Consider the following 13213-nt stretch of genomic DNA (forward strand, 5'->3'; position numbering starts at 1 on the left):
GAATCATCCACCACCCAAATAATACCTGTTCTGTGGGGGTCCTGACCATTGAAGAACAACATGAAAGCAGACTAAAAAAAGTATGTAGAGAAACAGATGGACTACAGTCATTAATTGTAGAACTACAGTGCTTCTATACGTTAAGTGAAGCTGATAAAAGACTGAGTGTGGTCATAATGTTATGCTTCATCGGTGTATACAGTTTTATTCTAGTGTTCATATGGATGTTTGTGAAAGTCCTGCAAGTTCCACACAACTCCAATGCAAAACAAATCTTTTTATTTTAGTAATGTCTTGTTGCATTTCAAACACATTAGATTTGACAATAGTAGACAATAGCACATTTTTTGTTTTACAATATTAACAGACAAGATGATTTGTAATGCCAGATGTTACAGTTATACAAACAGTTTTGGGCCATTTTCATCATTCCTTATTTTCCTGCTAATTGTGTACTTGAGATGGATATAAAAGTCAAAGCATTTAAATGATTTCAGTTTTCTATCCATTGTAGATTTTGTTCTAGCGTTTAAAGGACATAGCTAATGTAACCCTAGCTGTTGTGCATTGTTGGTTTATAAAGAATTTTAGGTGCAGTGTTTGTACAGGAAACATTAAAACCCTGATCACATTCACACAGTCCATTTACATGACATGTATTGAATTACAGTCAGTTATCATTTCATGTAGGCTTCTATCTGAGAACACAGAAACAAGCATTATCCTAGCACATATCAGACGAAGCACTGACGGTCATTAAACATTTAACATCGGAGTTTAAACAAACTACTGTCCAGCTACTGTTTTTATTTATTTATTACCATTTGACCTTGCCTAGTTTATAGATTAGTATTTTTTTAAATAACAGTTGCTCGGTTTTTCATGCACAATCTCATTTAAACTCTGCTTTGTGTTCATTCTTAATCTAGACAAACTAAGGCTGTCTAGACTGTTCTATTAAATATAGAATGTTTCTTAAAGTTTCATGAAAAAATGACAATGGTTTGAAGTCACTAAAATGGATAATTAATTTCACAACTTTACTATTTAATTTTTTTTGGTTTACATTATCTCTAGTTTGCACCAAATAAAATGCACTAAACCCCACAATAAACAGTGCCATCTTAATGTAGACACAATACCTGTACGGTTTTGACCTTTGCTTCCTTGTAAGGAACGACTGCAGTTTGGAACATTCTTTAACACAAGCTGACAATTTTGGCAGATTGTAACTGGTAAACATTGTATTTTAACATATTCAGGATCACTTATATACTTTAAAATATATTTAAAATATTGCACTTTACAGTTCCACCACATGTACATCTAATATACTATTTCAAGTATTCTGGATGCATGACGGTTCATTGCTTTCTAAAATAATATATTGTACATGCATTTTTTTCTTGTCTTATATGTTAAACAGCAGAAAATCCACAAAAGATCCTCTCTCACTTATCTCTTCTATGTTTATTCGAACCTTTGCTTGTTTTGGTGCCCTATAAGAACCACAATATGGATTCTATCACACCTAAAGGGGATGTCTGTTATTTACTGAAATGTTCTGCCCAATGTAACCACATTAACTGTGTTTATTATAGACCCAAATAAAACAAATCACAATAACAAACTTGTACAGGTCACAGCACAGCACTACCTATGAACACTGTCACACCACTTCAGTTGAAAGACCCGAGCCTCCCCCTGCATTCATATTAGCTTTAATCATTTTAATTGCACATGTATCGTGATTTTCACCTCTAATAAATTGGCACCTGGTAAGTTGGAGCATTAGAGTCCAGGTTCTCAGTGAAAGGCGGACTCTGGTACGTGTCAGTGGTCTCTGTGGCAGGGCCAACAGGGTATGGCTGAACGGGTTGGTTGCCATCCAGATGGTCCGTTCTGAAGAGAGCCATGTCTGTTCCCAGCAAGAATTTCTGCACTGCCCTTACAGTCAGACCAGCCTGAAACCAAAAGCAATCCATAAACAGAAAGGAGCATTAGTGGTCTATTACCCAATTTTAGACACTACAGACTGTTTTGGTTTAATCTGTTGATGATAAATACAATTGCACAATTTTGTAATTTATCTTAAATTACTTACATTTCAGACTAATTACTCATTAATACACGGTCTGATCCAAGTCACTATAATAGACAACAATTGGCAATTGTATGTTTTTATTCTTCTTCTTATTTTGTTCGTAACACAGTCTTCCAGGCTGGAAAGGTATGTAATAGCACCCACATTTACAGTGTATCACAAAAGTGAGTACACCCCTCACATTTCTGCAAATATTTCATTATATCTTTTCATGGGACAACACTATAGACCTAAAACTTGGATATAACTTAAGAGTAGTCAGTGTACAGCTTGTATAGCAGTGTAGATTTACTGTCTTCTGAAAATAACTCAACACACAGCCATTAATGTCTAAATAGCTGGCAACATAAGTGAGTACACCCCACAGTGAACATGTCCAAATTGTGCCCAAAGTGTCAATATTTTGTGTGACCACCATTATTATCCAGCACTGCCTTAACCCTCCTGGGCATGGAATTCACCAGAGCTGCACAGGTTGCTACTGAAATCCTCTTCCACTCCTCCATGATGACATCACGGAGCTGGTGGATGTTAGACACCTTGAACTCCTCCACCTTCCACTTGAGGATGCGCCACAGGTGCTCAATTGAGTTTAGTCCATCACCTTTACCTTCAGCTTCCTCAGCAAGGCAGTTGTCATCTTGGAGGTTGTGTTTGGGGTCGTTATCCTGTTGGAAAACTGCCATGAGGCCCAGTTTTCGAAGGGAGGGGATCATGCTCTGTTTCAGAATGTCACAGTACATGTTGGAATTCATGTTTCCCTCAATGAACTGCAGCTCCCCAGTGCCAGCAACACTCATGCAGCCCAAGACCATGATGCTACCACCACCATGCTTGACTGTAGGCAAGATACAGTTGTCTTGGTACTTCTCACCAGGGCGCCGCCACACATGCTGGACACCATCTGAGCCAAACAAGTTTATCTTGGTCTCGTCAGACCACAGGGCATTCCAGTAATCCATGTTCTTGGACTGCTTGTCTTCAGCAAACTGTTTGCGGGCTTTCTTGTGCGTCAGCTTCCTTCTGGGATGACGACCATGCAGACCGAGTTGATGCAGTGTGCGGCGTATGGTCTGAGCACTGACAGGCTGACCTCCCACGTCTTCAACCTCTGCAGCAATGCAGGCAGCACTCATGTGTCTATTTTTTAAAGCCAACCTCTGGATATGACGCCGAACACGTGGACTCAACTTCTTTGGTCGACCCTGGCGAAGCCTGTTCCGAGTGGAACCTGTCCTGGAAAACCGCTGTATGACCTTGGCCACCATGCTGTAGCTCAGTTTCAGGGTGTTAGCAATCTTCTTATAGCCCAGGCCATCTTTGTGGAGAGCAACAATTCTATTTCTCACATCCTCAGAGAGTTCTTTGCCATGAGGTGCCATGTTGAATATCCAGTGGCCAGTATGAGAGAATTGTACCCAAAACACCAAATTTAACAGCCCTGCTCCCCATTTACACCTGGGACCTTGACACATGACACCAGGGAGGGACAACGACACATTTGGGCACAATTTGGACATGTTCACTGTGGGGTGTACTCAATTATGTTGCCAGCTATTTAGACATTAATGGCTGTGTGTTGAGTTATTTTCAGAAGACAGTAAATCTACACTGCTATACAAGCTGTACACTGACTACTCTAAGTTATATCCAAGTTTCATGTCTATAGTGTTGTCCCATGAAAAGATATAATGAAATATTTGCAGAAATGTGAGGGATGTACTCACTTTTGTGATACACTGTAGGTAGTCCAATTGATAACATTGGAGGTTGTTATAAAGGAACCCTACAACTGCTACAAAAAGTCCAAGCAAAATCTGGAATGCTGGAGAAGTTTTAAAAGTTATAATAATGAAAGGAATTTGAAAATTGGCATCATGCAACAATGTGCTATAATAATGGATTAAAAATGAATGTAATTTCGAGGATTTGGTTTCCAACTCCTAAAACAAAACAAAATGTGCAATGACTGCTCTAAATCTCTAAACTGCCCCTAGGTTTAAGTGTTTAAACTGATGGATGGATGGATTGGTGCCCATTCTGGGTGTGTTTCTGGCTGGCACCAGACCCAGCACAACCCTGACCGGATTATGAGGTTTGAGAAATGTCTGGCTAACCAGAGCTCACAGAGACTGAAATGTACAGAAAAAACTTAATGAAAAGGAACAATTCAGTTGTCACCCTAAAATAAATAACCTCTAATTTAATACAGAACAAAAACTGACATGATCCTCCCACTAATGAAGCCAATATTATAATGCACATTAGGCATGACACACCACTAAGCATCCCACACATTTTCCATTCACTGTAAAAAACAGAGGTAATGCTGTTCCACGCCCCCCTGCAGACTTAAAGAGGTATCTAGAGCAATTTGGTGTACTTTAGATAGGTCATGATGTTATTCTTAGACTGAAATGGGATTGTTTTCTGCCTGCCTTGTCAGTCTAACCCCTCAGCAGCTTTTAAGATTACAAAAGGAAGAGTTATGGACTACGTAATTATTGCAAAACCAAAAAAATCCAAAATATAAAACAAGGGGTGGCATAGACTGGGGCCTACATGGCAGTTTGGGTCTTGGGGACCTAGGTTTGATCCTCATTTCTAATCACTGTGAGGGTTTTGCAAGTTGTCCCTGTAGCTAACACAGAGACAACATGCAAAACCTGTCACAATGAAAAGAGGTGAGGATCAAACCCAGGTCCCTAAGACCCATACTGCCAAAACATGCAAAAATTACTGTGAATTAAAATGTGTGAGTGTTGCTGTGTGAGGGAGTGATGCTTCCTGTCGGTGTCAGACCCACCTCAACACTAATGAGGATAAGGCATTTAGTTTTGAATTAATAAATAAAATAATTATAGAGCAATACTGTTATAGTACTATAATACTGTGCCGGCGTTCTCTGCATAACTTACCCAGGTGAAGATGGAAAAGAAGGAAAAGGCGATGGCAGCTCTGGCTGCATCGGCTCCTTGGTTCAAAGGCAGTTCATCTGGAGTGGTGCGCTGCCACTGGTTAGCCAAGAAGCAGAAGCTAACAAACCACATGAATGTCCAGAAACCTGGAAAACAAGTCTTAAATGAATCTGTGAACATTGAAAGTGCAGTGATTTGAAAAATATTCAAGTTTATTTTACACTGTCAAAGATTTCAATTAATTAATAAAAAATATATATTCTATCTAACCAAAGCTAACCAAAGGGCAATGCATTACAAGGAAATTGCAAGAAAGAAGTTATGTATTTGCAATAAATAACTTAGATGACTCACTAATTAGGTAGCAAAACGGTTTGTTGTCCGATAGGATGAAGGTAAACATTTAGCCTGAATTTTATTAAGACTACATGTGATATATGTCAAATATTTATGCAAATTTACCTGAGAACCCAATCTCCAACATGACTGCCTTTTTCCTGTCTTTAACGCTGCTGATTTGCTGGAACTTAATGTCAAGGACCAGAAAGAAGATGCAAGCCAAAAAGGCTATGAGCCCAATTGTGACACCATAATTGCAGGCATCATTGTTCTTATTGAAAATACAGTAGAGCCGTTCACTTCCATGGTTGACATAGCCTTCATTTATTATGGAGCCAAACACCACAATTGAGAAAATCTAGAGGGAAAAGAGATATTACAAACATTACAAGATGATGTACAGGTATGTCTCATTGCCACTATTCAGTAAGAAGTAAGAAGAATACAACTATACAAAAATATATGTTACCTGTTATTGATGAAATATTTATATCCTCATGTCAGTAATCAGTCCCTTGTAACAGGTGTCATGATGACTTTATAAACACTAGTGTATCTTGTTTACATGCAAGAACTACAGGGGTTGGACAAAATAACTGAAACACCTGTCATTTTAGTGTGGGAGGTTTCATGGCTAAATTGGACCAGTCTGGTGGCCAATCTTCATTAATTGCACATTGCACCAGTAAGAGCAGAGTGTGAAGGTTCAATTAGCAGGGTAAGAGCACAGTTTTGCTCAAAAAATTGCAATGCACACAACATTATGGGTGACATACCAGAGTTCAAAAGAGGACAAATTGTTGGTGCACGTCTTGCTGGCGCATCTGTGACCAAGACAGCAAGTCTTTGTGATGTATCAAGAGCCAGGGTATCCAGGGTAATGTCAGCATACCACCAAGAAGGACAAACCACATCCAACAGGATTAACTGTGGACGCAAGAGGAAGCTGTCTGAAAGGGATGTTCGGGTGCTAACCCGGATTGTATCCAAAAAACATAAAACCACGGCTGCCCAAATCACGGCAGAATTAAATGTGCACCTCAACTCTCCTGTTTCCACCAGAACTGTCCGTCGGGAGCTCCACAGGGTCAATATACACGGCCGGGCTGCTATAGCCAAACCTTTGGTCACTCGTGCCAATGCCAAACGTCGGTTTCAATGGTGCAAGGAGCGCAAATCTTGGGCTGTGGACAATGTGAAACATGTATTGTTCTCTGATGAGTCCACCTTTACTGTTTTCCCCACATCCGGGAGAGTTACGGTGTGGAGAAGCCCCAAAGAAGCGTACCACCCAGACTGTTGCATGCCCAGAGTGAAGCATGGGGGTGGATCAGTGATGGTTTGGGCTGCCATATCATGGCATTCCCTTGGCCCAATACTTGTGCTAGATGGGCGCGTCACTGCCAAGGACTACCGAACCATTCTGGAGGACCATGTGCATCCAATGGCGGTGCCGTGTATCAGGATGACAATGCACCAATACACACAGCAAGACCGGTGAAAGATTGGTTTGATGAACATGAAAGTGAAGTTGAGCATCTCCCATGGCCTGCACAGTCACCAGATCTAAATATTATTGAGCCACTTTGGGGTGTTTTGGAGAAGCGAGTCAGGAAACGTTTTCCTCCACCAGCATCACGTGATGATGTGACCTGGCCACTATCCTGCAAGAAGAATGGCTTAAAATCCCTCTGACCACTGTGCAGGACTTGTATATGTCATTTCCAAGACGAATTGACGCTGTATTGGCCGCAAAAGGAGGCCCTACACCATACTAATAAATTATTGTGGTCAAAAACCAGGTGTTTCAGTTATTTTGTCCAACCCCTGTATGTCATATTATTAATCAGCACACATCAGAGTACAAAAGGCATCAGTGATTCTCTGACATCAATGACCAACTAGTACTCCAACTAGTGGTATGACTACGGGCCAAGTACACACCTCTTGCCCTCCTTGGTTGAACGTTAGCTAACGTTAACTATTATTATTTCTAGACCAGCGCCTCCTATTTGGTTGGAGCTACACAGCCCCATACACAGAATGGTTTGATGCATTGTGTTGTGTGACACGTTCACCTCATCACCAGTATTAAAATGATCTGTGATTTGAGCCACAGTAGCTCTTCTTTACCAAACGACACAGACTTCAAGTCCTCTGGCATTATTCAGTATTGTTTGCAGTTTCAGAAATATCTTCTTATCAGTCTTTATTTCTGACTATATCAGCTAAGTCCTACGAATAACTATCATTATTTAATATAAAGCCCAATTTCCAAAAAAAAAAAAGTCTGTGAGTCTGTGATTTGTTTTTTACTCTTTAATCTTCATTGAACTGGTAAAAGTAGATCAACATTGTTGTATTTTTAGAAACACTTTTAGAATTTAATGCATGCAGCACATGCATCAAAGGATTAGTCTTTTGCGGATGGGTCATAACTCTTTGTGCCAAACGTTAGTAAATAATTGCCAATCAGTTAAAAAAAAACGTTTCTTAATCCAAGATTGCAAATAATGTATTATTTCACCATTTACTGTTCATAATATTGTGAAAAGATTCAGGGAGTCTGAAAAGATCTCAATCCATGTAGTCTATGTATAATAAATTGCATTATTATATTATATAATCTATTTATTTACTTATTTTTAAGTAGTTTGATTGTGCTTTTTAATTCTGCCAAGCAGTTGAGACTATGCCAAAAGGGGGTTAATATGGTGGTCTGTAATGTGTAGCCAACATGACAAGATCGTGCCGGTTCCTCCTCTACAACATCAGGAAGATCCGACCATTTCTCTCCATGGAAGCTACTCAGATTCTGGTTCAGTAACTTTTAATCTCACGATTGGACTACTGCAACTCCCTCCTGGCAGGAGCTCCCATGTCCACTATTAAACCCTTGCAGCTCATTCAAAATGCAGCTGCTCACCTGGTTTTTAACCAACCTAAACACTGCCACATCACCCCACTGCTGCGTTCTCTTCACTGGCTTCCTGTAGCTGCACGCATTCAGTTTAAAACACTGATGCTCGCTTACAAAGCCAAAAATGGACCAGCCCCGAGCTACCTTCGCGGTCTAATCAAACCCCGCTCTGTACCACGCAACCTCCGAGCCACTAGTCTCGCTCGACTGGATCCTCCACCCAGGACTAGAGGAAGACAGGCATCAAGGCTCTTCTCTATTCTGGCATCCAAGTGGTGGAACTCTGTCCGAACATCTGAGTTTCTTGCTATCTTTAAAAAATGATTAAAAACCCACCTTTTTACTAAGCACTTAACCTGACTTGTACTTACTTACTAACACACTTTTCCATTTCTTAAAAAAAACACACAAAAAAAACACTTTGGTTCTAACAGGTTTTAGCAGATTTGTGTTCTTGGACTGTTGTCTACTTAATCTAGAGTAATGAAATGTTTACTATAGAAGCACTTCTGTAAGTCGCTCTGGATAAGAGCATCTGCTAAATGCAGAAAATGTAAATGTAAATGTAATGTGAATGAACAGGAGAATGCACCCCCCCCCCCCCCCCCCCCCACACACACACCATTTATTATGGCTCCACAGCATCATTTATTATGGCTTCTTATGGAGCCCAAATATACAAAATAGGCCTGTATGGTCAGCTTTTTATACCAGACAGAGTCCATACCCAGCAATTCTATAGTGCTTGTGATATTACAGTCCCAGTATCGTCATTACAGCAGCATACCCAGCATCAGCATTACCATTTCACGCATCAGGAACAACACAAACAGGCTTTATTATTCTAATCATTCACCAGGCCATGAGAGCAAATAACCCACAATGTTCTCATAAGGAACGTATTAACTGTATATAAAACGCCAATTCTCTCAGTGCAGTGACTGGTTTGTGCTGGTTATTACTAAACGACGCGTTATAAGCACATCTCTGTTAATAAGCTGAATTACTCACCCATGCTAGTATCCTCAGAATGGTCTGCGGCTGTTGGATAAAAGAAAAAGGGTCGAATTCAGACCCTGCTCTTCCAGCGCCGAAAGACCCCACGCCGTCCATTTTCCCCCCTTCTGCTATAATTCAGGTTTAAGACTGTGCTGACGGATGGATAGATGGATAGATGGATGGAAGGATACACACACAAACACACACACCCCACACACAGGCGGTTAGCGTACACACACGCCTCCGGTCTGATGTACACTCCCAACAGCAGCATCTACAGGCAGCAGCTGAAGTCTCGCTACATTTCATCAGCACACTGATGTGTTCCAAAAATCGTGTTTCCATTACTATATACCTAGTTGCTACTTAATTAGTGTTTTATTTATGTATTATGTGTTGCTGGGATTTGCTGTAAAACTCCTCAGTATCATTGCCTGATTATGGAGTAGTGCATCTAATTCAATCCAGCACACAGCCCCCTGTGGTCAGAAACTAAACACTAATAAAGGGCTTTATAATTTACTTAGTCGAACTCCCCACCTACACAGTCCATCAACAAGGTTGGTATGTTCCATATAAAGGAAAACAACATGCCATGTCAAGTATGTGATGAGAATTGCCCTGTTGTAGTCCCTTAACCCTAGAACACTAACGTTAAAATTAGTAACACCATCACTAAAGTTGGGTATATTTTACCCGGTATAAAATTCCAGATAAAATATAGTTTTCATCAAGTACAACACTGTATGACAAGTTTTGGAACCCTTCTTTAATTTTACAACATACAACATCACATAAAATAAAAAAAAGATACCATGGATGACCCTATAAAAAAGCAGAAAAATTATTGGAAAATCAGGTAATCCTTAACAGGTAATGTCCTAACAAAAAAAATAATGCTGCTGGGAACTTGGTCTTTGGTCCACCCATTCCTGGGACATGTCTTCCTGCATCACTGATAACTGTGGGAAAAATGGCATTTTTTGAGAAGGGGAAAAATTACCAAATTGTTTTGATTATATGAATTTTCTTGGAAATTACCATTAAGTGCTATTTATTCATTGCCATTATACTAATTAAGGATTATATGCAAATTCTGGGACAACTCTAACTTACCTTATGCCTTACATGCAGTCAGTACAGGCAGGGTAGTAATGGCGAGGGCACACTGGTCGACGGCAGACATGACACCTGTGTCGTGTCTTCTGTCCGAGCCTGTGGGGCAGTCAGCACACCTCACTAAGGGTACCAAGAGGTACTTGCTGTGGACATCATTGGCAAGGACAAGCTTGATTCCATATTTGGCAGGCTTGTTGGGGATGTACATCCTAAATGGACACCTCCCTCTGAATGCCAGCAGCTGTTCATCCACAGTTATGTTTTCCCCAGGCACATACAACTTTTTACAGTTGTTGATAAATATGTCCCATATTTTTCTAATGGGAGCAAATTTTTCCATGGCCTTTCTTTCCTGCCTTGTGTCAGGGTCATCAAATCACAGACAGGCAAGGAGGAATGAAAAGCAACCCTCAGACATAGCAGCACGGTACACAGGTGCCCCAATACTAGGGTTCCACATCTCTTTAGTTGACAGATGGTTGTCCTTCTGACAGCCACTAAATATAAAAATCCCCAGCATTGCACGCACCTCTGCTGCTGTTGTTCTCTGAATTGTAGCTGTTCTCTTCAAATATTTTGCAGCAACAGCATCAATACGGATGTTTGTCCATGTCACGATTTCGTCAATGATTTGGTCCTCAACAAATAATGTGAAGCTCTTCTCAGGGGTGTCAGCATTTGATGCTTCGGGTGTTGGACCTTGTGTAAAAGCAGGCATAATGTTCCGTGCTGCTGTCCTGGTTGTAGCTGATGTCTGAGGCCGACAACTCCACTGGAAACCAGAGGTACTCCTGTAGGAGCTGTTTTCAAATCTCACAACAGGTGACATGCCATCATCCTTATCCTCATGACGTCGTCTTCTTCCTCTGCGACCAGCATGAGGTGTGGCAGGGACAGCTTGAGTTGCAGCAGGGACAGGTTGAGGTGCGGCAAGGATAGCTTGAGGTGTGGCAGGGAAAGTAGGATGGGCGGTAGAGGTAGAGGCAACAGGTCCTGGGGTGGCCATTTGTCTGGTGGTAGGGCTACCACAATCACGGTGTCGTATTTTTTTTCTCTTATGACTTGAAGTGCTAGGCTCAGTGCCATCACTATCATCCTCATCATCACTTGGTTCTGGTATGTAGTCTTTATCACTGTCATCGTCATACATCACTTCTGCTTCCACATGATCAACATCTTCATCACTGCTTTCCCTGAACAGAAGCTCTTGTATTTCCTTCTCAGTCAGGTATTTCACTGATTTTCTGGACAGTTTTTCCTCTCTCTGAGTGCTACACCTTCACTTGTAGCTAGCTAGCTAAAAGCTTAGCTTTAGTAGAAAAAAGAAATCTCCGTAGCTAATGATTGCAGATGTAAATTAACATTAGCTACATGTTACTCACTTGTTAGCATGCCATAGTAAAAACGCCTGTTACAGGATGACAGCTGTGGATGAAATGGGGCAGAGAATGTGGCAGGCCTGAATGTTGTTTCCCTTGAAAAGTGCAAAGAGCGCCTGATTTAAACACACAAACACTAACATCGGGTAAATTCCACCCATAAAATATGTTACTCTCTATCACTAACGTCGGGTGAAAATCACCCGAACGCATGCCTCTTGAAAAAACCATAGATGGGAGGAGGGAATCAACCATACCATTAATGACATCAATGAGCGCCCTGAAGCTACCCAAAGTCCCATGCAACTCAGACAGCAGCAACACAATGAAAATCACATGACAAAAATTGTGTGGGTGAAAATCACCCGGCGTTAGCGTTCTAGGGTTAATAATGCACCAGGTGAGAAACACATCCATTCTGCCAATCTTCTCTTGTAACACATCCCAAATCATGCAGGAAGTATAGCCTTTATTATTTCATTCATTCATTCATTGTCTGTTTTACCATCCTATTCAGTGTCCTGGTGGGTACAATTCACCAGGCGAAAAATAGGAAACACCCCGGACAGGTCACACACACACACACACACACCTAGGGCATTTTAGTAACTCCAGTTAACCTGACTGCATGTCTCTGGACTGTGGAAGGACACCCGGAGCACCTGGAGGAAACCCACACAGACACAGGGAGAACATGCAGAACTTCACCCAGAACACTCCACTTTGAAATCAAATCCTGGATCTTCTTGAGGTAAGGCAACAGTGCCTAGTAAAGCCATTATAAGATGAGTAATAATGGCATTAAATATAACACATCGTTTGCAATGATGCTTACATTTACATTTTTGGCATTTAGCAGACGCCTTTATCCAAAGTGACTTACATTACAGTTACAGTATACAGTCTGAGCAATTGAGGGTTAAGGGCCTTGCTCAAAGGCCCAACAGCAGCAACCTGGCCTGGTGGGGCTTGAACCAGCAACCCTCTGATCACTGGTCCAGTACCTTAACCACTAGGCTACTTGCTTTAGGGGGGGCCCAAATGTGCCAAAAATGTCTTCACCACCACCAATTTAGGTAGATGTATATTTTGATTTTTTAAAATTTCATTTTCATCAACTGCTTTACCCTTGTCAGGGTCACAGTGGGTCTGGTTTCACCTGGAAACATTGGGCACATGGCAGGAATACCCTGGACAGGGCACCAATCCATTGCAGTTTACTTATAATGTTTAGCCCAAATTTTGACAGAGCACTACAGTCCGGTTTCAGTGAACCTGTGGTCATCATAGCCTCATATTTATTTATTTTATATTTCTTTCATTTTTCTCCCAATCTACCAGTTTCAAATGCAAAGTACTGTTGCCAGTCACTTCTTTTTACCAACCAGTGGCGAGTCCCACATAGATCCTAATTCCCTCTCATGTTTTCTGCTCG

The 13213-nt window shown here is 41.0% G+C and overlaps 1 protein-coding gene and 1 long non-coding RNA gene across 2 annotated transcripts; both read right to left on the reverse strand.

Moving 5' to 3' along the window:
• Positions 1-1414: 1414 nt before the first annotated feature.
• Positions 1415-9496, reverse strand: syngr3a (synaptogyrin 3a). The gene is made up of 4 exons (XM_062990435.1): positions 9293-9496; positions 5485-5719; positions 5023-5168; positions 1415-1964 (listed from the first exon to the last, which is right to left on the reverse strand). The coding sequence occupies exons 1-4, from the start codon at positions 9392-9394 to the stop codon at positions 1761-1763; spliced, it is 687 nt and encodes a 228-aa protein (XP_062846505.1). The 5' UTR covers positions 9395-9496; the 3' UTR covers positions 1415-1760.
• Positions 9497-10034: 538 nt separating this feature from the next.
• On the reverse strand, positions 10035-10487 carry LOC134307133 (uncharacterized). Its single transcript, XR_010009692.1, has 2 exons — positions 10397-10487; positions 10035-10242 (listed from the first exon to the last, which is right to left on the reverse strand). It is a non-coding gene; the product is annotated as an uncharacterized LOC134307133 (long non-coding RNA).
• Positions 10488-13213: the final 2726 nt, after the last annotated feature.

Source organism: Trichomycterus rosablanca, chromosome 2 (assembly GCF_030014385.1).
Source record: "Trichomycterus rosablanca isolate fTriRos1 chromosome 2, fTriRos1.hap1, whole genome shotgun sequence".
NCBI lineage: Eukaryota > Metazoa > Chordata > Actinopteri > Siluriformes > Trichomycteridae > Trichomycterus > Trichomycterus rosablanca.